This window comes from Dipodomys merriami, unplaced genomic scaffold (genome assembly GCF_024711535.1).
Source record: "Dipodomys merriami isolate MVZ:Mamm:240054 unplaced genomic scaffold, mDipMer1.0.p SCAF_2, whole genome shotgun sequence".
Taxonomy (NCBI): domain Eukaryota; kingdom Metazoa; phylum Chordata; class Mammalia; order Rodentia; family Heteromyidae; genus Dipodomys; species Dipodomys merriami.
This window is the reverse complement of record NW_027203381.1, coordinates 67,235,610-67,258,727: the sequence shown is the minus strand read 5'-3', so window position 1 is coordinate 67,258,727 and position 23,118 is coordinate 67,235,610. Positions and strand designations below refer to the sequence as shown.

Genomic DNA, 23,118 nt, shown 5'->3' with positions numbered 1-23,118 from the left:
TTTAAAATGTTTTGTCAATATTAAGAGAACAATACCTGTTCTCTAGACTAAACCATTATGTGTTAAAACTTTTTTTTCTGCAGAGATACCATTGAAAACAACATGGATTTTATGGGATTAATTATAATGCAGAACAAATTAAAGCAAGAAACCCCTGCAGTACTTGAAGATTTGCATAAAGCCAACATTCGCACTGTCATGGTCACAGGTTAGATTATGAAAGAACACAGAAAAAAAAATGAGCATGACTATAGAATTCAAATTACATAATATTGAGAGAATGATCAGTTAGTTGCAGAACAATAGCTCCATCTCACATCCTGTTCACACATAAGTATTTTCCCAGAGTATCAGATAATCTTGCAGTATTCTTTTTGAGGTTTAACAAATTGTATTTATAAAAACTATAGTAAAATAGTTAAAGAAACACTATAAAAAATTTAATTTGGTGCTCCTTTCTCTTATCTTTTTACGCATTCCCTTCCTTTCCTTTGTTTTTTGTTAGTATTGGGGCTTGAACTTTTTCCATCACCAATAGTGCTCTACCATCTAAGCTATGCCTCCAGTTGTAGCTTTTTGCTGGTTAGAGGTTGGAGTTTCACAGATATGTCTTCAAACTGCAATTCTCATATTTCAGCCTCCTGAGTAGCTAGGATTATAGGCGTGAGCCATTGGCAACGGCTTTAATCATTTAGTTCTTAACAGCACTTGGTATACCTTGCCTTGTGTCAATTACTTACAATGTTTTCTCTGCTAGAATACAAAATTTGAGGATTAAGAGCATGTTTTACTCATTTTAGAGTCATTTGTAACTTTTTAGAATTGATAGGTATATAGACTAGATTACTGGAAGTTAGAGAGAGAGAGAGAGAGAGAGAGAGAGAGTATTCTTAGTTTGAGTTACTAATGAAAATAACCTTTTGGGAGGAGGGGAGTTTTTATTTGTTTTCCGTCATGGAGCTTTTGAAGGCTTTAGGCATTGTCCCCGAGCTTTCATTATTTTCTACCACTTTGAGCCACAGTTCTACTTCTGGTTTGGGGATGGTTAATTGGAGATAAGAGTCTCAAGAACTTTTCTGCCTGGGCTGGCTTTGAACTGCAATCCTCAGATTTTAGCCTCTTGAGTAGATAGGATTACAGGCGTGAGCCACCAGTGCCCAACTAGTACATCTGAATGATTCCCCTTGGTGTTTTTATTTTGTTAATATTAGATAATCCTGATAGGGTTTTTTGTTGTTATTTTGTTTGTTTTTGTCAATTGTGGGGCTTGAACTCTAGGCTAGGCTCTGTCCCTGAGCTCTTCAGCTCAAGGCAAGCACTCTTATCACCGGAGCCACAGTGCCACTTCTGGTTTTCTGGTGGTTAATTGGAGATAAGAGTCAGACATTCATGCCTGGTCTGGCTTTGAATTTCAGTCCTCAGATCTTAGCTTCCTGAGTAACTAGTATTATAGGCTTGAGCCACCGGTACCTGGCTTCCTATAGTTAGTTTTAAGTTATTCCCTTAATTGTATTTATGTATTACATACTTATGAGAATAGCCGACATACATATATTTTTGTGTTAGACTCTGAAATTTATCTAATAGCATACTTGTTACTAGTTATTTCAAAGTCACAAATGTATTACCATTAGAAATTCTTCTGTATCCTTCTTTAGGTACTTTGCATCTATATTTCCTCTTTTTTCTCTTTTGTTGCGACAACATGACAGTCTCATGGGTCACAGGAAAATGCATTGGGGAGAGAGAATATGGAAAATAGTGAAAGAAATATCTTACCTCTCTTTGCCTATTTCTGTTCTTGTTTCTGATCAGTTCTTTCCTTCTCTTGATTGAGAAGTTGTCTCACATTTCTGATTACATCTGTTCTTAATTATCTTAACTTTTACTTTGTGTGTAGTCTTGCTTTTGTGATTCATCCTTTCCTGTGGTACTCTGCTAGTGTTTCTTTTCTTATACAGACTACCAGTTTACTCACTCATAAGTTATTTCAGCAAATGTTTATAGGTCTATATGTCTCAGTGTGCCATTTGTTATGAATCACATGTCTGAAAATTACTGTGTTTAAAAGTTGTGCTTATGAGCCAAGTGTGATAGCACACTTCTGTAATCTCAGCACTTGGGAAGCCAGATAGGTATATCATAAATTCAAGGCCAGCGTCAGATACATGGTGTATTCAAGACCAATTTGCACTACAAAGTAAAACCTTTCCTTAAAAAAAGAACAAGAATGAAAGGTTGGACTAGGAAGGTGGCTCAGTGGTAGAGTGCTTGCCTCGCAGCCTGAGGCCCTAGGTTCCATTCCTCAGCACCACATAAGCAAAAAAGAAAAAAAGCTGGAAGTGGTGCTGTGGCTCAAGTGGTAGAGTGCTAGCCTTGAGCTGAAGAGCTAAGGGACAGCACCCAGGCCCAGAGTTCAGGCCCCACAAATGGACCTCCCCCCTCCCCCCCAATAAAAAACAGTTAAGGGCTTAAATGTTCTGATTATTTAGCATATGTGCTTACATTATTTGAGACTTCCTTTTTAACAAGTATGTCTTAATTGATTCATTATTTTAAAACTCAAGGGTAAAGGTCATATTCTATCTTTATTATGTCCAGCATATTCATATGAACTAGACTAGATTTTCAGTAAATACTTGTTTATTTCCATTTTGATTTTAGTATCTAAAATATTTTGAAAATTAGGTGACAACATGTTGACTGCTGTCTCTGTGGCCAGAGACTGTGGAATGATTCTACCTCAGGATAAAGTTATTATTGCTGAAGCATTACCTCCAAAGGATGGGAAGGTTGCTAAGATAAATTGGCATTATGCAGACTCCCTAACACAGTGCAGTAATTCAACAGCAGTTGGCTCAGAGGTAATGTTAAGATTCATTTTCTCTTTTGGAAGTTTGCTTATTTGAGTTTCAGTGTGGATAAAAAAAAATAAAGCCCTAAAATTGGTACATTAAAACAGTGAAACAGAAACTAATGGCAAACAGAAGTGTGGACTGTCTCCCCAGAGAGATTGATTTCATTAGGACTTGGTGGACTCAAAAAATCTCTTTAAATTTTGAGAGCTATCCGGGTGCCGGTGACTCACACCCGAAATCCTAGCTACTCAGGAAGCTGAGATCTGAGGATCAGGGCTCAAAGCTAACCCCTCAGAAATCCGGAAGTGGCGCTATGGCTCAAGTGGTAGAGTACTAGACTTGAGCTGAAGAACTGAGGGACAGCACCTAGGCCCAGAGTGTAAGCCCCACAACTGGCAGAAAAAAGAAAAAAATTGAGAGGTCTGACTTCAGGGGCATACATTTGCTAGGCTTTTCTCTACTCATGAGTCATGCCCCCGAGATCCATAGTTTTTTTTGTTTTTCATTTTGCCTGGGTGCTGTCCCTCAGCTCTTCAGCTCAAGGCTAGCGCTCTACCACTCGAGCCACAGAGCCGCTTCTGGCCTTTCTGCTTATGTGGTGCTGAGGAATTGAATCCAGGGCCTTATGCATGCAAGGCAAGCACTCTACCACTGAGCCACCTTCTCAGCCCTGGTCCATAATTTTAAAGTAGAAAAATCCCAAATATCCCATTTTTTCAAGTTATAAATAGTGTTCAGTTCATAGAGTATTTCAAATTAAAGCTGATATTTAATTTTTCTTAACTAGTTTTTCAACAAACCTTACAGGTAACCTCAAAATAATTATCCTTTAAAAAATATCAAGCTTTACTGCTTTGTAGAAAATAAACAGTATTAAATGATACAGTTCCATTTGGGAACAAATATACTTAACATAGGATTGTTTTACTTGGCTTGAATACCTAAATATTATTGTGAATGTCACACACAGGATATTCCAATTAAATTGGTCCATGATAGCTTAGAAGATCTTCAGATTACTCCTTATCATTTTGCAATGAATGGAAAATCATTTTCAGTGATACTGGAGCATTTTCAAGACCTTGTTCCTAAAGTAAGTGATATAAATTTATAAATATATTCATGATATGTTGAGAATAATATGTATATTTTTTTGGGGGGGGTGCTGGTCTTGGAGCTTGAACTTAGGATCTATGTGCAGTCTCAGCTTTTTTGCTCAAGACTAGTACTCTACTACTTGAGCTATAGCTTCACTTCTGGCTTTTTGATAATTAATTAGAGATAAGAACCTCATGGACTTTGTGCCCATGCTGCCTTTGAACCATGATCCTCAGATATCAGCCTCCTGATTAGCTAGGATTATAGACGTGAGCCTCTGGCACTTGGTGAAGATACAGTTTTTTCTTTTTCCATTTTCCTTTTCTTTTTTCATATTGGGGATTGAACCTAGGATGTTGCACTTGATTAGGCAAACACTTTGCCACTAGGAATACAATTTTTAAAGGACTTTTTTTTTTCCTAGTTGATGTTGCATGGTACCGTGTTTGCTCGTATGGCACCTGATCAGAAGACACAGCTGGTAGAAGCATTGCAAAATGTAGAGTAAGTATTGATGGCTTTGTGTTTTTGTTTTTCTATTATAATTTCATTTTCAGATGGGAGATGGCCAACCTGTGTGCATATGAATGTGCATATGTATGTACATATGAACTTCCAGTGCTGCTTTCATGTGCTCATTTATTTAGCTAAAGTGCAAAAAAAATTTTTTTTTTGTGAGAATACTGTACAGAGGAGTTACAATTACATGGGCAAGAAAATGAGTACATTCTTATCAAGCATTGTTGCCTCCTCTTTGTTTCCCCTTCCCATCCCTTCCCATACTCCCTGCCTCCCTCCACCTGATCCTCCTCCCACCCCCACTCCCCACCCCCCACCAAAGTTGTAAAGTTCGTTTTTCAACATAACCACTTGTACATCTCATTGTTGCAATGGGTCCACCTGTATCCCTAGTTAAATGATTTGTTTTTTTCCCTTCCCCTCACAAATTATACCAACATCAAATACAGTGAAAGCAGGGGTTATACCGTGGGGGACATACAAAGCAACAAAGAAATCATCTTATAAATATGTTAGAAACAATTGCATGAAAGGAAAAAAAAAAAGCAAAAAAAAATTTGAATACTTAGCTTGGGGTTCATCAACTTATCTGACCTTTTCTGCTTGTATCTATATACTAGTTATTTCAATTAAGGGAAACCATGGGACCTATGTTTCTTTGGGCCTGGCTTACTTCACTTACATGGAACCAACCCAGATGCCCCTCAGTAGATGAATGGATCAAGAAAATGTGGTATATATACACAACGGAATTTTATGCCTCCATCAGAAAGAATGACATTGCCCCATTTGTTAGGAAATGGAAAGACTTGGAAAAAATTATATTAAAAAATTTCTTTAGGTAATACCTAGATGGAATTCATTCAGGTGTTTTATCATGATAAAAAAATGGCTTTATTTCTTTAGTGCTGCTCCTGGGGCTTGAACTTTGAGTCAGGGTGCTGTCCTTGAACTTTTTTGCTCAAGGATAGCACCTACCATGGGAGCCACAGCTCCACTTCTGGCTTTTTTGATGAATTGGAGATAAGAGTCTCATGGGCTTTCCTGTTTGGGCTGGCTTTGAACCATGATCCTCAGATGGCATCCTGAGTAGTTAGGATTACAGGTATGAGCCCCAAGCCCCCAGGCATGTCTTTAATTTTTATAAGAAGTTGTGTTTCAAGGTATTTTAGTTTTTCTTTTTTGCCATTCTGGATTTATAATTCAGAACTTTGTGATCAACTACTCGTGTGTGTGTGTGTGTGTGTGTGTGTGTGTGTGTGTGTGTGTGTGTGTGTGTGTGTGTGTGTGTGTGTGTGTGTGTGTGTGTGTGTGTGTGTGTGTGTGTGTGTGTGTGTGGATTTATAATTCAGAACTTTGTGATCAACTACTCGTGTGTGTGTGTGTGTGTGTGTGTGTGTGTGTGTGTGTGTGTGTGTGTGTCCGTGCGTGCCTGCATCTACATGCATGAATGTGTGTGCATGCATGTGTGGGCTAAGCGTGGGGCTTGAGCTTCCTTTCAAGGAACAACTCCACTTTCAGCTTTTGGTAATTAATTGGAGATAAGAGTCTCACAGACTTTACTGCCTGGGCTGGCTTCAAACATGGATCCTCATAACTCAGCCTCCTAAGTAGCTAGGATACAGGCATGAGTACTTGCTCCAGCTAGTTTTATTTTTGCTCTTTTGTAAAGTCTAGGATGTGAATTTAGGGTTTTGCTAGGCTGACAGTTTACCTCTTGAATGATATTTCTAAATGGCTTTTGCTGTTTATTTTGGAGATGGAGACTCTGGCCTCAAACTCTTAAGTCTTGGGATCTCAGCCTTCTGAGTAGCTAGAATTACAGGTGTAAACCCCCAGCACCTGACTAGTTACTTTTCAAATAGGGCCTTGCATTTATGTCTAGTTTGTCCTGGACTGTAATCCTCCTGTTTAAGGTTCCTAAGAAGCTGAGATATTGGTTAGGAATGAATCTTGTGTACTTTCCTGGGTTTTCTCAAACTATTTACTCCCAATTTCTACTTTCTGAGTGGGGAGGATTATACATATGACTGACCCATTGTGCCTAGTTGTCTGTCAAGTTTTAAAGGGAGAAGTCTTTACTGGTAACCTTAAAGCTAAATAATACACAGGCACAAATCTTTTGCTTTAAAGTTGAAGATATCCAGCTAGCTGATTTGCCCATGTTACTATAGAAATAGGATGGTAACTCAGGTTGTTTCTGATTCTAGGCAGTGCTGTTAGTAAAGCATCATGCCTGTGATCATTATAATGAAAATATTAATTAGTTCCATTCAATGAATTTTTTTTTTATCTTTATACTGTATTGAGAAATCTTAGTAGGGTTATTTGTATGTTTTAATAGATGCTTAACCCATATTCAGAATTTATGTTGTGACTATTAACATTGTTTATAGCTGGAGTCAATGGTGCACGGTTATACTTTTCTTTCTTGACAATTTTGAAAACATGACATTGCTTTAATTAATGGAGTCCAAGCAAAAAGAAAGGAAGGGAGGAGAGGAGAGAAATAAAGTAAAATCTCACAATTGTTTTGTTTTTTAGTTACTTTGTTGGGATGTGTGGTGATGGTGCAAATGATTGTGGCGTAAGTATAGATTTTGTGATTTACTTTTGTGGTTTTTACGTTAGTCTAAGTGAGATTCATAAAACTTAAACCAGTTTTCTTGACATCATTAGGCCTTGAAGAGAGCACATGGAGGCATTTCCTTATCTGAACTTGAGGCTTCAGTGGCATCTCCTTTTACCTCTAAAACTCCTAGCATTTCCTGTGTGCCAAACCTTATCAGGTAGTACAAATTGGAATTTTTCTCATTGTTTCCTTGTATCTTGCATTAACAATATGGAAGGGAAAATTTGCTTTGTGTGTTATATAGTACAATTTAAACTAACTTATTAGCTTATTAGTAATTTTTCATTTCTTCCAATTCTCCTTAAGGATGGTGTTTTGTTTGTTTTTGTCAGTTGTGCGGCTTGAACTCAGGGTCTGGGTACTCACTGTCCCTGGGCCGCTTTGTACTCAAGGCTAGTGCTCTACCACTTGAGCCACAGTGCCACTTCTGGTTTTTGAGTGGTTAGTTGAAGATGGGAGTCTCACAGGGACTTTTCTGCCCAGTCTGGCTTCGAAATGCGATCCTCAAATCTTAGCCTTCTGAGTAGCTAAGATTACAGGTGTGAGCCGCCTGTGTGGACTGAGGGTAGTTCTTTTGATAAGCATTTTGTTGTAGCTGTTGAATGTGGATAATTACCTGTCAAGATAGGACTGTTTTATGGGAGGGGTTTAAAGTGCTTTTATTTACATGTCAACATTTGTTTTCACAGGGAAGGTCGTGCTGCTTTAATGACTTCCTTCTGTGTGTTTAAGTTTATGGCATTGTACAGCATCATACAGTACTTCAGTGTTACTCTCCTGTATTCTGTGAGTATTAATATTGTACATAGAGCTGGCATTTAATATTAAGACACTTAAGGTACTGAGCATATATGTTTGATATAGAATGCATCCATTCATATTGAATTATTTAAAGTAGTGTCTTTTAGATTTATTTTGAGATTACTATAGTTTGAGTAACCGATTGGACATCTTTCTTTAATAGTCTTCCAAATGTTAGTCAGGAGAACTTAGAATCATTGCTAACTTTCCTTTACATTCACAAGGAATGGGGACAATGAGAAATTAACTTTCAGCAATATGCATTTGAAGAAATAGCATAAACAGAGCTTATCCATAGGTACTCTTATTAGAATTTACATTTACTCTATCAGAATTTGTATTTATAGGGATCTTACTGTACATTTTTTTCCTGATAATGTTTATCAGTGACAGCCAAAGAATTCTGAGAACTCTCTCTTTTCCTCATGTATATCAGAAGGCTTGGGCACTCGTGGCTCACACTTGTAATTCTAGCTTTTCAGATCTTACAATCGTGGTTTAAAGCCAGCTTGGGCAGAAAAGTCCCTGTGAGACTCTTAACCTCCAATTAATCACCCAAAAACCAGAAGTGGAGCTATGGCGCAAAGTGGTAGAGTGCTAGCCTTGAGCAAAGGCGCTCAGTAACAGCACTCAGGCCCTGAGTTCAAGCCCCATGACCAAAAGAAAGGAAAAGAAAAAAAAAAGAAAATACCAGAAGAGAAGAGGCTAAATATTAAGGAAACATCAATATATTCAAAAAGGTTGCATATCTTGAGTAAAAGCTTATATTTGCTTTTTTTATTAGTTCAAAAGTTTATGAATTTTAAGGAGATATAACTCATATCTTTAGTCAAATGTTTGAAATGTATGTTCTGATTAGTTTCAAAGGCAAATGTATTTCAGTTTTTCTTTTCTTTTTTTTGACTATACTCAAAATTGAACATGAGACCTTGCACATGCTAGACATATGCTCTTGTTATTTGCCATTCATGCCTCCAGCCCATGTGTTTTAAGCAAATTCAGGTATCATTTTGAAGTTGTCATTATTGGGGAAAAACCAGTCTACAACCTGGGAATAATGCTATAAAAAATAGTTTCTGAAAAGTAATTATGTCTTAAAATTATCTTGTAGATTTTAAGTAACCTAGGAGACTTCCAGTTCCTCTTCATTGATCTGGCAATCATCTTGGTAGTGGTATTTACAAGTGAGTATTTTTTTCTTTACTCATTTTAAAGTATATTGAAATTATTACATGGGGCTGGGAAGGTGGCTCAGTGGTAGAGCGCTTGCCTTGCATGCATGAGGCCCTGGGTTTGATTCCTCAGCACAACATAAGCAAAAAGAAAAAAGCCGGAAGTGGCGCTATGGCTGAAGTGGTAGAGTGCTAGCCTTGAGCTGAAGAGCTGAGGGATAGTACCCAGGCCCAGAGTTCAAGCCCCACGACCGGACCCCTCTCCCCCCCAAAAAAAATTACTATATGACTTATTGAACTTTAATAAATTTTTACTTCAACAATTACAACAGCATATGGCAGTCCAGATTCCCAATGAATATGTCTTATTGTTTTTTCCCTTTTTTTTGAGAGGAAGTTTTAAGTCAATATGTCCATTTGCCACTGAATATTACATTTATAGTTGTAAAGATCAGGAAATTTAGCATTGATATATTGTCCAAAGCCCATATTTATATTATGAATATGGGCTTGTACTGTTACTTTTTGGGGGGAATATCACACCATATCCTTTTGGATGCATCATAAAGGGTGTACAGGTAGTGGTTTGTTCCAGTACTGGTGATATATCAGAATGATGTAATGGAAATAGGGCCCATAAGATCAACTAAAAATTCACAAATTATCAATAATGGAAAAAAATAAGTGAGAGATATGAGAACATTAGTGAATAGAAGGCATATTGTGTTTAGATCATTGAAAGATCCTGGTTTGACATTTCGGACTATAATTCATTTTGAAGAACAAGAGAAGGGGAGAGGAGTGGGTTGTTTTTTGGGTTTTTTTTGGTGGTGGTGGTGGTGGTGGTGGTGGTGGTGGTGGTGGTGGTTTTTGTTCCTGGGGCTTGAACTCAGCTCGGGGACTGCTCCTGAGCGTTTGTGCTCAAACACTAGTACTCTACCACTTAAGCCATAGCTCCACTGCCAGCTTTTTTGGTAGTTAGTTAGAGATAAGAGTCTCACAGGGTCAGGAGTTGGTGGCTCATGCCTGTAATCCTAACTACTCCAGATGCTGAAATCTGAGGACCACATTTCAAAGCCAGCTTGGACAGGAGAATGTAGAACGTTCATGAGAGTTTTATCTCCAATAAAACTTCTCAGAGAAAGTCAAAAGTAGCACTGTGGCTCAGGTGGTTGAGCACTAGCCTTAAGCAAAAGCAGCTCATGGACATTGCCCAAACCTTGAGTTCAAGATCCAGAACTGGCACGTGTGCACCCATGTGCACGTGCCCACACACAGGCACACACACACAAAGTCTCATGCTTTCCTGTTTGCACTGTCTTTGAATGAGGATCCTCAGATCTCAGCCTCCTGAGTAGCTAGGATTACATGAGTGAGCTAACTCCTCCAGGAGAGGAGCTTTATAGAGGAGCTTTATATAGAGCTTTATAAGGTGGATACCACCTTAATAGGTTATCAAAAAAACTTTTTTTGCCATCATATTTAAATTGCTTAAGTCTTCGTTAATGTCTTCTTTAGAGGAGACATTCAGGCTTTTGTTAATATCTTTTTTTTTTTCAATTGTGAAAATACGGTACAGAGGGGGTTACAATTACATAGGCAAGATAATGAATACATTTCTTATCAAGCATTGTTGCCTCCTCCTTTGTTTCCTTATAATCCCTTCCCATTCCCCCCATCCCTCCTAACCAATCCTCCCCTTTTGTTAATATATTAATGTCCGTTTCCCTTCCTTTCCCCTTTCCTTTGAGATTGGTTTCACTGTTTAGCCAGATTGTCCTCAGATTTGTTAATCTCCTACTTCAGCATTCTGAATGCTGGAATTCTATGTCTGTACCACCGTGCCTGTCTTGTATTTAGTATTCTCTTTGTCCTAAAGTTTCCTCAGTAGATAATGTAAAAATTCTTGAATCATTTTTGAAAGGCCTAAATTTGTTTACATTTCATTTACTAAATAAGTGTGGCATCTGATTTAGCTTTTAAAAGTTTGTATTAATAACAAAGCTATTTTATCTGTTTTTCAAATGAATTTTTTATGTCTTATATATAGTTAAATAGCTTAGACATAAAATTTCCATCTTTTTCTTTTCAATATAGTGAGTTTAAATCCTGCCTGGAAGGAACTTGTAGCACAAAGACCGCCTTCAGGTCTTATATCTGGGGCACTACTCTTCTCCGTTTTGTCTCAAATTGTCATCTGCATTGGATTTCAATCTCTGGGATTTTTTTGGGTCAAGCAGCAGCCGTGGTATCCATCTTCAGAGTAAGTTTGTCAAGTCATGTAAAAAAAAATTGGAAAATGTGTATAACGTGTATATTTAAAGGTGAGTCTAAAAATGTAAAAAAAGTTGCAGCTTGAGTAATTTTTCTTGGGGGGGTGTCTAATCCTGGGCCTGAACTCTTGGGCCTGGGCACTGTCCCTCAGTTCTTCACCTCAAGGCTAGCATTCTACCACTTGAGCCACAGCACCACTTCCAGCTTTTTTTTTTTCTGCTTATGTGGTGCTTGAGGAATCGAACCCAGGGTCTCATGCAAGTAAGGCAAGCCCTCTACCACTGAGCCACCTTCCCAGCCCCCAAATATTTTTTTATTTTTATTTTTTGTCTGTTGTGGGGCTTGAACTCTGGGCTTGGGCGCTGTCCCTGGGCTCTTCAGCTCAAGGCAAGTGCTCTACCGCTTGAGCCACAGCGCCACTTCCAACAGCTTGACTAAATTTACTTACATTTGCCTCTATATTATGGTAATTCCTAGGTATAGGAGAATGTCTTAGCCTGTTTTTTGTTGTTATTAACATCATACCATAGACTAAATTAAAAAAAAATTGTTCTATTTTTAGCTCATGGTTTTGGTGCATGGATAAGGATGGTCTTTTTGCTGGCAGTGACTTCAGGCATTGCTAGGACATCCATGATGAAAAACTTGAGGAAAAATGTCTTTTATTACAGATCGACTTTGGAGATAACCCATTACAGTTCAAAGCCAGCCCCAGCAGGAAAGTCTGTGAGACTCTAATCTCCAATTAACCACCAGAAAACTGGAAGTGGTTCAAGTGGTAGAGCACTTGCCTTGAGCTGAAGAGCTGAAAGACAGCACCCAGGCCCAGAGTTTAAGCTTCAGGACCTATTTTTTTTTTAAAAGCGGGGGGGGGGGGGGGTGGGAGGTGGCTGGGAAGGTGGCTCAGTTGTAGAGTGTTTGCCTTCATGCATGAGGCCCTGGGTTCGATTCCTCAGCACCACATAAGAAAAAAAAAAACCGGAAGTGGCGCTGTGGCTCAAGTGGTAGAGCGCTAGCCTTGAGCTGAAGAGCTGAGGGACAGAGCCCAGGCCCAGAGTTCAGGCTCCATGACTGGACCCAAAAAAAATAAAAAAAAGTAGTAGGTCTATTTACCCTTACTCAAATTACTTCCACTGTTCAAAAAAAGGGGTTTATTACATATTTTTTACTTAGTTTTAAGAGAGAGAGAGAGAGAGAGAGTGTGTGTATGTGTGTGTGTATGTGTGTGTGTGTGTGTGTGTGTTTATTTTGTTTGTATGTGAGCCAGGCCTCAGGCTTGAACTCAAGGTCAGTACACTGTTCTTGAGCTATTTTGCTCAAGGCTAATGCTCTGCCACTTGCCACAGCTCCCTTTCTGGCTTCCTGGTGGTTAATTGGAGATAAGAGTCTCATGGACTTACCTGGCTGGTTGGCTTCCAATGACCTCAGATCTTAGCCTCCTAAATAGCTGGGATAACAGGCATGAGCCACTGGCACCCTGCTATTTCTATTTTTTTTTTTTTTTTTACTGATTGCCATATCTGGCTAAATAGAAAATTTTTATTTTCCTTCCTTTTGGCCTTTTTGCAATATATAAACAGCAATTTGCTTCTGTTAGTTGCCATACTATTCAAAGCATCTAAGGTAAAATTGATTTCTTCTGGGAAGTGTGTATTATATTTACTAATGAAAAAATGTTTTTTGTGTATTCTAGCGCTTGTAATACAACAAGAAGCCTATTTCAGAATTCTTCACACTTAGAGAATGAAACTGAACTTGATACACATAATATACAGAATTATGAAAATACCACAGTGTTTTTTATCTCCAGTTTTCAGTACCTCATAGTGGCAATTGCCTTTTCAAAAGGAAAACCCTTCAGGCAACCTTGCTACAAAAATTGTAAGTTTGATGTTCATTGTGATTTCCCACCCTGATTCTTTCCTGTAAAGATAATGGTGAGAAAGCTGGCCATGGTACCACAAGATGTGATCCCAGTCTGCACCCTGGAGACAGAGGTAGTAGGAACTTGAGCATGAGGCCAGCCTGGGCTCACATTTGACAGTCAGTCTTAAAAAACAAAGCTCACAAAACAATTGATTAATAGGTAAGAGAGAAGTGTTTAAACTGGCTTCCCAAACTGGTTAAATAGATCTTCACAGGTCTATTTAAGACTGTTTACTGTCTGGATATACTTCCATGAAAATTGTCATGATTTAAAATTTAATTTTAAATTAAAGCCACCAGTGTTAATTAAACATTGCTGGTTTTTATATCCTGTTATTTTTCACTCTAACTTTTATTTCTACAACCTATTGCAGGGAAAGTTAGAATCAAAAGAGGAACAGAGGGTCCTCAAGGGACACAGTGAGTATTATGTGTTCCTTCTGGGTGGTCTGAATAGTATCACCTGCCTTTTTAAAAAAATTCTAACACTGCTGTGGCCAATGCTCACCCGTGGAAGTCATTTCTATCACTTGGCACTGAAGAAGCACCTAAAATAATGGAGGTTTGAAATTTTCCACCCTGCTTTATGATCCATATGAGCCATAGGAGGCTCTTGTGAACCTGATTAACTTTTATAAATTTTGAGACAGGGTCTTACTACAAAGCCCAGGATGGCCTCAATATCCTCTTACCTCTGCCTCCCAAGTGCTAGGATTACTGACCTGTACCACCATGTTAGCACTTCTTTTAGTCTTTTTATCATTTTCCATTTGTGTACTACACCAGCATTTTTCCCCTAAAGGGGAAGAAGTTTGAACTTGCAGCCTTGTGCTTGCTAGGCATGTGTTTTATCCCTGAGCCATACTTTCAATCCTGAATTTTTAAAATTCTTACTAGCATATATTAATTTGAGGGGATGGGGTGATGTTCATTTCCCCTTGACATTTTTCACACATGTAAGTATTCCCAGTCAGCCTCACCTCTGTTTTTCTAGTGCACTCCCCCTTGTTTTTTTTTTTTTTTTTAATAATAGGATGTACTTCCTGCCCAGGCATACTCCTGGACCACTGTTCTTTTTTCTTCTTCTTCTTTTGGTGCTAGTCCTGGGGCTTGAACTTAGGGCCTGGGTCCTATCCTTGAGCTTTCGGGCTCAAAGCTAACACTCTACTACTTGAGTTATAGCTCCACTATTGTTTTTTTTGGTGATTAATGGAGATGAGTGTCATGGACGTTGCTGCCTGGGCTGGCTTGAAATGCAATGCTTAGACCTCAGCCTTCTAAGTAACTAGGATTGCAAGTGTGAGCAGCTAGCACCTAACCATGCCCTGCCTTTTAAGTTGATACAGAGTCTCATGGACTTTCTTTTCTGCCCAGACTGGCCTGCAATTATGATCCTCCCAATCTTAGTCTCCTACATAGTATTTGCCATCAAAGCCCTGGTGTGTGTTGCAAAGGGGTCTTGAGTTTATACCTTGATATTTCAGATCTCGGTGTCCCAAGTAGCTAGAATAATAGATATAGGCCACTAGTACATTGCTCTACCAGCACTTTCTTTTTTTCCCCTTCCTTCCTTCCTTCCTTCCTTCCTTCCTTCCTTCCTTCCTTCCTTCCTTTCTTTCTTTCTTTCTTTCTTTCTTATTGTAAAAATACTGTACAGAGGAGTTACAATTATATGGATCTACCAGCACTTTCTAAACACTTTGTCTTTAGTTGACAATAGTAACTTTTTTTTTTGGCCAGTCTTGGGGCTTGAACTAAGGTCCTGGGTACTGTCCCTGATTTTCTTTTGCTCAAAGCTAGCATTCTGTCTTACTTCTGGCTTTTTCTGAGTAGTTTATTGGAGATTGGAGATAAGTCTTATAGACTTTGCTGCCCAGGCTGGCTTCAAACTGCAATCCTCAGATTTCAGCCTCCTGAGTAGTTAGGATTACAGGTATGAATCAGTCACTGGCACCCAGCAATAATAACTTTTAAGTGACTAAATAACATATTACATTAATCGTTACTTTTATGCAATAGAATGTTACAGCTCTTGTTTATAAAAAAAAATTCTAGAAAAATCTTTTTACTCAAAAGAGGACCCCTATTTTGAAATTTATTTTTATTTTTTGTGCCAGTAATGAGGCTTGAGCTCAGGGCCTGGGTACTGTCTCTGACCTTTTTTGCTCAAGGCTAGTGTTCTATCACTTGAACCACAGCTCTATTCCTTTTTTTTTTTTTTTTTTTGCCAGTCATGGTGCCTGAACTCTGGGCCTGGGCTCTGTCTCTCAGCTCTTCAGCTCAAGGCTAGTGCTCTACCACTTGAGCCACAGCACCACTTCCAGCTTTTTCTGCTTATGTGGTGCTGAGGAATCGAACCCAGGGCCTCATGCATGCAAGGCAAACACTCTACCACTGAGCCACCTTCCCAGCCCCCACAACTCTATTCTATCATTTCTCCCTCTTCTTCCTCTTCCTCTTTCCCTTCCCTTTCCTCTCCCTACCTTCCTCCCCCATTTCCTTTCCTGTTTTCTTTTCCCTTCTCCTTTTCCTTCCCCTCCCCTTTGATTTTCCTTTCCCTTTCTGTTTCCTTGTATTTCCTGCCCAGGCTGGCTTCAAATCACAGTCCTCAGTCTCCTGAGTAACTAAGATTACAGGTGTAAGCCACCAGTACCTGAGGCCATTTGTTTTTGTTGTTGTTGTTGGTTTTTTTTTTTTTTTTTGGTCGGTCCATGGGGCTTGAACTCTGGGCTTGGGCACTGTCCCTGTTCTTCAGCTCAAGGCTCTTGAGCTCTTGAGCTCAAGGCTAGTGCTCTACCACTTGAGCCACAGTGCCACTTCCGGTTTTGGAGTGGTTTATTGGAGATAAGAGTCTCACAGACTTTCCTGCCCAGGCTGGCTTTGAACCGCGATCCTCAGACCTCAGCCTCCCGAGTAGCTAGGATTACAGGTGTGAGCCACCAGCGCCCGGTGCCATTTGGTTTTTAATCGTATCGACCAAGTCTCAGAGAACAGTTTTCCCACTTTTGGGATGTATGTTAGTATAACTTTCAGCACAAGCTGCTAAAACTATGTAGTATGTTTACATGTTTGTGTGTACACAGTTTTAAAGAGAAATAAATGTTGGCCTGTGGTTTTGAAATGTTAGCAAGGTTTATATTTACAAGTGACTTTCATTTAAAAATAACATTTTTACACTTACAGTCAAAAAGGATAGTAACTTTTTTTTCCCTATTGGAGTTTTTATGATGAGATTCTGGTTAGTTATAGTCACTAAAGTTTTGAGTTTGAAACTGATTTTAATTAACAAATAACTTACAAATATCCAAATCAGAGAAAAGAGAGTAAATATACTTTGGCTTATCAGTATAATTAGAAGATTTCTGAGTCTCTCTTTTGGCTTATATAAGAAGTGCTTATTTATGGATACATATAAAAGTATGCATATGCTTAACAAAATGGCTATGAGCAGGGAGGTTTGTTTGTTTGTTGTTTTGGGGGGATTTTTTTTTTTTTTTTTTGTCGTGGGGATTGAACTCTAGGCCTGGATGCTGTTCCTCAGCTCTTAAGCTCAAGGTCACAGCACCACTTCTGGCCTTTTCTGTTTATGTGGTGCTGAGGAATCAAAGCCAGAACCTCATGCATGCAAAACAAGCACTCTAACACTGGGCCACCTTTCCAGCCCCAAGAAGGAGTTTTTGTTTTTGAGTTAGGAAAGTGGTAGAGAGCTACTGTTAGATGATTTCACTGTTGCCAGCTTCCATAGTTAGCTGTAAGGTTAGTCCACATTTACAAACAGCAAATACCTAGTCCTGAAAATAAATGTTCAGTATTTTTACAATCAGTAATAGCTGACATATTTTGTATGTTTTACATGATAATCTCATTTTGCCGTATGTAGTCTATTCTCATATTTGTAAAGTTATATATTGATATTAACAATATTGTAGCTACCTATTTGGAGGGCATAAAAATAAATGTCTACAATGATATATATTTTATTTGAAAGTACTGATTACTTTCTGAAATACTATTAAGGTTAAAGCTAATGGGCTTTAGATATCTTCCTTGTAGGAAATAATAGTATATACTATATTTCATCAACTTAAATAAAAAATATTCAAACCAAATTTAGGAATGACAGTATACCCTTGTTACTGGATCACTTTTTATTTATTTTGTGCTAGTACTGAGGCTTAAAATAAGTGCCTCTTACTTGGCTTTTTGTTCATGACATGAGCTGTATCACTTGAGTCATGCTTCCAGTTGGGCTTTTTGCTGGCTAATTGAGCACAGAATTTCATGGTTTAGTCTGTCTGGCCTTGAACCTCTATATAATCATGTTAGCTTCCTGAGTATCTAGGATTATAGGCCTGAGCCACAGTACCCAGTGAGTCCCCTTGAAGAAATTTCCTAATTTGATTTTCACTTTGTTTTCCAGATTTTTTTGTTGTATCTGTGATTATTTTGTATGTCTTCATATTACTCATCATGTTGCATCCAGTTGCCTCTGTTGACCAGGTTCTTCAGGTAAGGCTCAGGCATATCATATACTACTTATGGTGGTTGATAGTCTCTGGAGTAATGGTAGTTAAGACAGTAATAGGAAATGATACTTCTGTATTACATGGAATTTAAACAGCCAAATGAGATTCAGCATGTTTCATACAAAGGTTTCCAAGATCTGTCTCACTCATGTTCTTATATTACTGAAGAAAAGACTAAGCTGCCTCCATGTCTTTTTTCCAGCATCTCTCCCTCTCTCTCTCTTTTTCCTCTCTCGTTGGTTGTAGGGCTTGAACTTGGCACCTGGGTGCTGTCCCTGAGCTCTTCAGCTCAAGGTGAGCACTCTAACACTTGAGACACAGCACCACTTCTGGTTTTCTGGTGGTTAATTGGATATTAGAGACTCATGGACTTTTCTGCCCAGGCTGGCTTTGAGCCATGATCCACAGATCTCAGCCTCCTGAGTAGCTAGGATTACAGGCATGAACCACTGGCACCCAGCGATCTCTACCTTTCTTAAAATACAGTTATATTAACCTATACTCCAGTAAATAAAGAATATAATTAAAATAGAAGCTTTTATTGGCTATACTTATTTGGTCTCTGCTTCCTTCTGTTTCCCTTTGTCTACTAATGTGCCCTAGTCTTAAGATGGAAGAAGAAAAGAAAAACATTGATCTTTATATATCATTGCCCTATGTGTTGCTTTCTTAACATGTAGCCCAGGTTGGCCTCAACTTTGTGATCTTCCTACCTCTGCCTCCCTAGTAGTGTTAGGTTTATAGGTGTGTATTGCCATGTCCAGCTTAATGTTGCTTCTTGATTTGTCTACATATGACTTTATTCATAATAATCTGAGCCCTCATCCAAAATAGAAATAGATTACACAGGTACCTGTGTAATCCTAGCTATTCAATAGGAGGCTGAAATCTTAGAATCTAGCCTGGGTGGGAAAGTTTGTGAGACTCTTATCTCCAATTAACTACCAAAAAGCCAGAAGAGGAGCTTGTGGCTTAAGTGGTAGAGTGCTAGCTTTGAACAAGCCCCAAGACAGCACCCATACTATTTATTTTTATTTTATTTTTTTATGGTCAGTCGTAGGACCTGAACTCTGGGCCTGGGTACTGTCCCTCAGCTCTTCAGTTCAAGGCTACCGCTTGAGCCAGAGTACCACTTCCGGCTTTTTTCTGCTTATGTGGTGCTGAGGAATTGAACCCAGGGCCTCATGCATGCAAGGCAAGCATTCTACCACTGAGTCACCTTCCCAGCCCAACACCCAGACTCTTGCGTATAAGCTCTGTGTGTGTGTGTGTGTGTGTGTGTGTGTGTGTGTGTGTGTGTGTGTGTGTGTGTGTGTGTGTGTGTGTGTGTGTGTGTGTGTGTGTGTGTGTGTGTGTGTGTGTGTGTGTGTGTGTGTGTGTGTCCGTGTGTGTCCGTGTGTGTCCGTGTGTGTGTCCGTGTGCTGATAAGATACTTTTAAACTACCGTTTTTCCCAGCCCAACATCCAGACTCTTGAGTATAAGTCTTGTGTGTGTGTGTGTGTGTGTCAGTGTGTCCGTGTGCTGATAAAATACTTTTAAACTACCATCTTTCCCAGCCCAACACCCAGACTCTTGAGTATAAGTCGTGTGTGTGTGTGTGTGTGTGTGTGTGTGTGTGTGTGTGTGTGTGTGTGTGTGTCTGTCTGTCTGTCTGTCTGTCTGTCTGTCCATGTGCTGATAAAATACTTTTAAACTACCATCTTTGAGACTACCTGTCAAGTTTTTATCCATGGCTTCCCATGAGCTGGGACCACAGGAATAAAGCCACCACATCCAGCTTATAGACTGAGATGAAGGCTTCCTAATCTTTTTTCTGGGGCTTACTTTGAACTGTAATCCTTTTGATTCCTACCTCTCCAGGCAGTGGGAATATAAGTATGAGCCACAGTACCCAATAGCTAACATCTTTTTCTTTTTCCTTTTTTTTTTTTTAAAGTAGACAGAGCAAGTTTATTTGAAGGTGAAATTAAAGCAATTAAAGCAAAGTAGGGAGACTGAAGAGAAGGGTTCTGAAGAAGAGTCCAATGGAATCTTCTGGAGCTCCCTCTTAGGTCTCTTCTCTTGGCTTTGTGGTGATTACTTGATGGCTTGTACTTGCACTGACTTGACTCTCTACATTGGTTGAGTGGACACCCAGGCCATTATAGGGAAGCAGTGTTTGAGCAGGAACTCTTAGGCACAGTCCACTTTTTAATCTCCATCTACCTAGCAGTTACCTCTCTTTACCTCATTCCCTCTTCTGGGATGGAAACCCTAACTGCAATTAGGAAATAGGAGCAACAGACTTCTCTTGCTGCTTTCTGCTAAGAGAGGGCAGAGTAAGATACAGCAATCTAGGATTTGTGAAAAGAAAGTAAGGAGTCTCCAAACAGAAAAGCCCCAAAGAGGAGTCCTAGGTTTTATATTTTGTACTTTAGTTTTATCTTTGTCTCAGTACCACATTGTCCATATTACTATGCCTATGTAATAATGAGTGTGATTTACCTCAGTCTACCCGTTCTTGAGCTTTTTCTTTTAAATTTATTTTTAGTTTGTCAGGTACCAAGAAAAGCATTATTGGAATTAGAATTACACTGAGATTATTAGGAAATTGGGGGGAGGAATGAGTTTTTCTTTCCATAAGCAATGTCTGTTTCTTGAGGTCTGATATTATTCTTTTTTTTTTTTTTTTTTAGTTTTTTTAGTGTTTTTGTTTGTTTGTTTGTTTTGTGCTGGTCCTGGTCAGGGCCTAAGCACTGAAGGCTAGCACTCTTACCACTTTGAGCCACAGCATGACTTCCTGTCTGATAATATTCTCTAAATGATTTTACATATCTTGTAAGATTTACTCCTGGCCTATTGTTTTTGTCCCCTTTATAAGTGATATCTATTTATAATGGTGGTTTTTAATTCCTTCAGGTGAGGCTGGTGTATTTAGGACAGTTATTTTAGAAATTCATCTTACATCCAGAAGCTTAATTAAAAATTTGACACATTGTTAGATTCTCCAGCACTTTCTATTTAGTCGTCACATATTATCTCAAACTGTTTGGTCCTTATATTTTTCATGTTTTATTATATTGATTCTGATGATAGTAGTAGCCTTGTCTTTTTGTTTTGTTTTGTTTTTTTGTTTTTTTTGTTTTTGTTTTTTTTTTGGGGGGGTCCGTTCGTGAGGCCTGAACTCTGGGCCTGGGCGTTGTCCCTCAACTCCCTAGTACTCTACCACTTGAGCCACAGCGCCACTTCCGGCTTTTTTCTTTTTGCTTATGTGGTGCTGAGGAATCGAACCCAGTGCCTCATGCATGCAAGGCAAGCACTCTACCACTGAGCTACCTTCCCAGCCCTAGTAGTAGCCTTGTCTTGCTCCTGACTTTTAAAGACAATGATGTCTCTTTTAATACTTTTAGTTTTTTAAATTTTTTCTGGTAACTGGAGGTTAAATTCAGGAGCTTGAATTTTGCCCCTTGGCTTTTCAGCTCAAGGCTGACACTCTACCATTTGAGTTACAACTTGATTTCTTGCTTTTCGCTGGTTAATTACAGAGTTTTAAAAGAGTCTGGCTTAAGCCAGACTCTTCAGATCTCAGCCACCTGCACCTGGCCAAGGTAATGCTTTTTCATATCTTATCATTGAATATCATTGAGGGCTGGGAAGGTGGCTCAGTGGTAGAGCGCTTGCCTTGCATGCATGAGGCCCTGGGTTCGATTCCTCAGCACCACATAAGCAAAAAGAAAAAAAAAATTCTGCCTGTCATTGAATATCATTGAATATATTGTTTCTAATGTATAGGTTGTCAGGAAGTTTTTGTAGTTTCTATAGTGTTGTGTCAACATGGTAGATTTTAAAATTTTATTACCAGTAGTGTCTTAGTTCCTTATGTGCTACCTTTCAGGAATTTGGGTATGCATTTTAGACAAAAATAACGCCTTTTTTTTTGTTTTTGTTTTTTTGTTGGTGATGGGGCTTGAACTCTGGGCCTGGGCGCTGTCTCTGAGCTCTTCAGCTCAAGGCGAGCACTTTACCACTTGAGCCACAGTGCCACTTCCAGTTTTCTGAGCTGTTTATTGGTGATAAGAGGCTCACAGACTTTCTTGCCTGGAGTGGCTTTGAACCATGAATTCTGAATAGCTAGGATTACAGGTGTGAGCCACAGGAGCCCGGCTAAAATACATTTCATTTCTGCCCTGTCACATCTCTTGCTTCATAGCCACATTCAGCTCACCACCTAAACACTTACCAGCTAGTCTGGCTTCTGTTCCTGCTACTCTACTGATAATTGTTCTTACTAAGGGTGTTAACAGTCTTACTAGTTAAGTTCAATGGGCTGTGTCTGTGTCCTTTTTTTTACTTGACTCCAGCATTGTTTTTTTTGGGGGGGAGGTCAGTCGTGGGGCCTGAACTCTGGGCCTGGGCACTGTCCCTCAGCTCTTTAGCTCAAGGCCAGCGCGCTGCCACTTGAGCCATAGCACCACTTCCGGCTTTTTTTTTCCCTGCTTATGTGGTGCTGAGGAATGGAACCCATGGCCTCAGGCATGCAAGGCAAGCACTCTATCACTGAGCCACCTTACCAGCCCGACTCCAGCATTGTTAGACTGCAACCATGCCATTGTTCTTAAGGAACCTTGGTTTAACTTTGTGATGCTTTTGTTTCTCTCTGGCCAGTTCATTCTGTCTCCATTGTGGTTCTACTCTGTCTATTTCTTAAATGTTCCTTACCTCTTTATTCTTATCCTCCTCTTACTTGTTACTCAGATGATCCCACATGTAGTCATGGCTTTACCCATATTTGCCATCAATAAGTTAATGAGTCCTCATCTTTATATCCTGAGCTTAGCTCTCACTTAAGGATGTATTGAATATTACTTGATTGTTCTCATTATTTCCCCAAATTCAGCATTTTAAAGTCTAAGTCCTTTTTTGGTATCACCTTTACCCCTGCCCCCCATCCTAGGACTTGAACTCTGAGCCTGAAGCTGTCCCTGGGCTCCTTTTGCTCAAGTTAACACTCTGCCACTTGAGCCACAATACCATTTCTGGCTTTTATTGTGACTAATTGGGGATAAGAATCTCATGGACTTTTCCTGCCTAAGCTGGCTTTGTACTGCAATCCTCATATCTCAGCCTCCTGAGTAGTTTCAGTTACAGATGTGAGCCACCAGTACCTGGCTATTACTTATATCCAAGTCAGAAATAGAGCAGAGAAAGAACAACAGAGAGACAGGCACATATGTCATCATCTGCTTCACCCCACCCCTCCAGGTCCAACCTCCTGCTTTTCTGTCTTCACTACAGTTCCACTTGCTATACTTTAGTTTGGGATTTATCATCT

General features: G+C 39.3%; 1 protein-coding gene across 4 annotated transcripts in view; it reads left to right on the top strand.

Annotated features, from left to right (window-relative positions):
* The window catches only part of Atp13a3 (ATPase 13A3), a 97,801-nt gene that overhangs the window by 64,266 nt on the left and 10,417 nt on the right, over positions 1-23,118 (top strand). For all 4 annotated transcript variants that reach the window (XM_070029866.1, XM_070029865.1, XM_070029863.1 and 1 more), the window contains 11 exons: positions 84-208; positions 2,689-2,864; positions 3,829-3,951; positions 4,381-4,460; positions 7,020-7,062; positions 7,155-7,264; positions 7,797-7,893; positions 9,020-9,092; positions 11,178-11,343; positions 13,048-13,235; positions 17,701-17,789. In XM_070029866.1, coding sequence (XP_069885967.1) covers positions 84-208; positions 2,689-2,864; positions 3,829-3,951; positions 4,381-4,460; positions 7,020-7,062; positions 7,155-7,264; positions 7,797-7,893; positions 9,020-9,092; positions 11,178-11,343; positions 13,048-13,235; positions 17,701-17,789 — 1,270 coding nt within the window. The remainder of the gene's footprint in view (positions 1-83; positions 209-2,688; positions 2,865-3,828; positions 3,952-4,380; positions 4,461-7,019; positions 7,063-7,154; positions 7,265-7,796; positions 7,894-9,019; positions 9,093-11,177; positions 11,344-13,047; positions 13,236-17,700; positions 17,790-23,118) is intronic.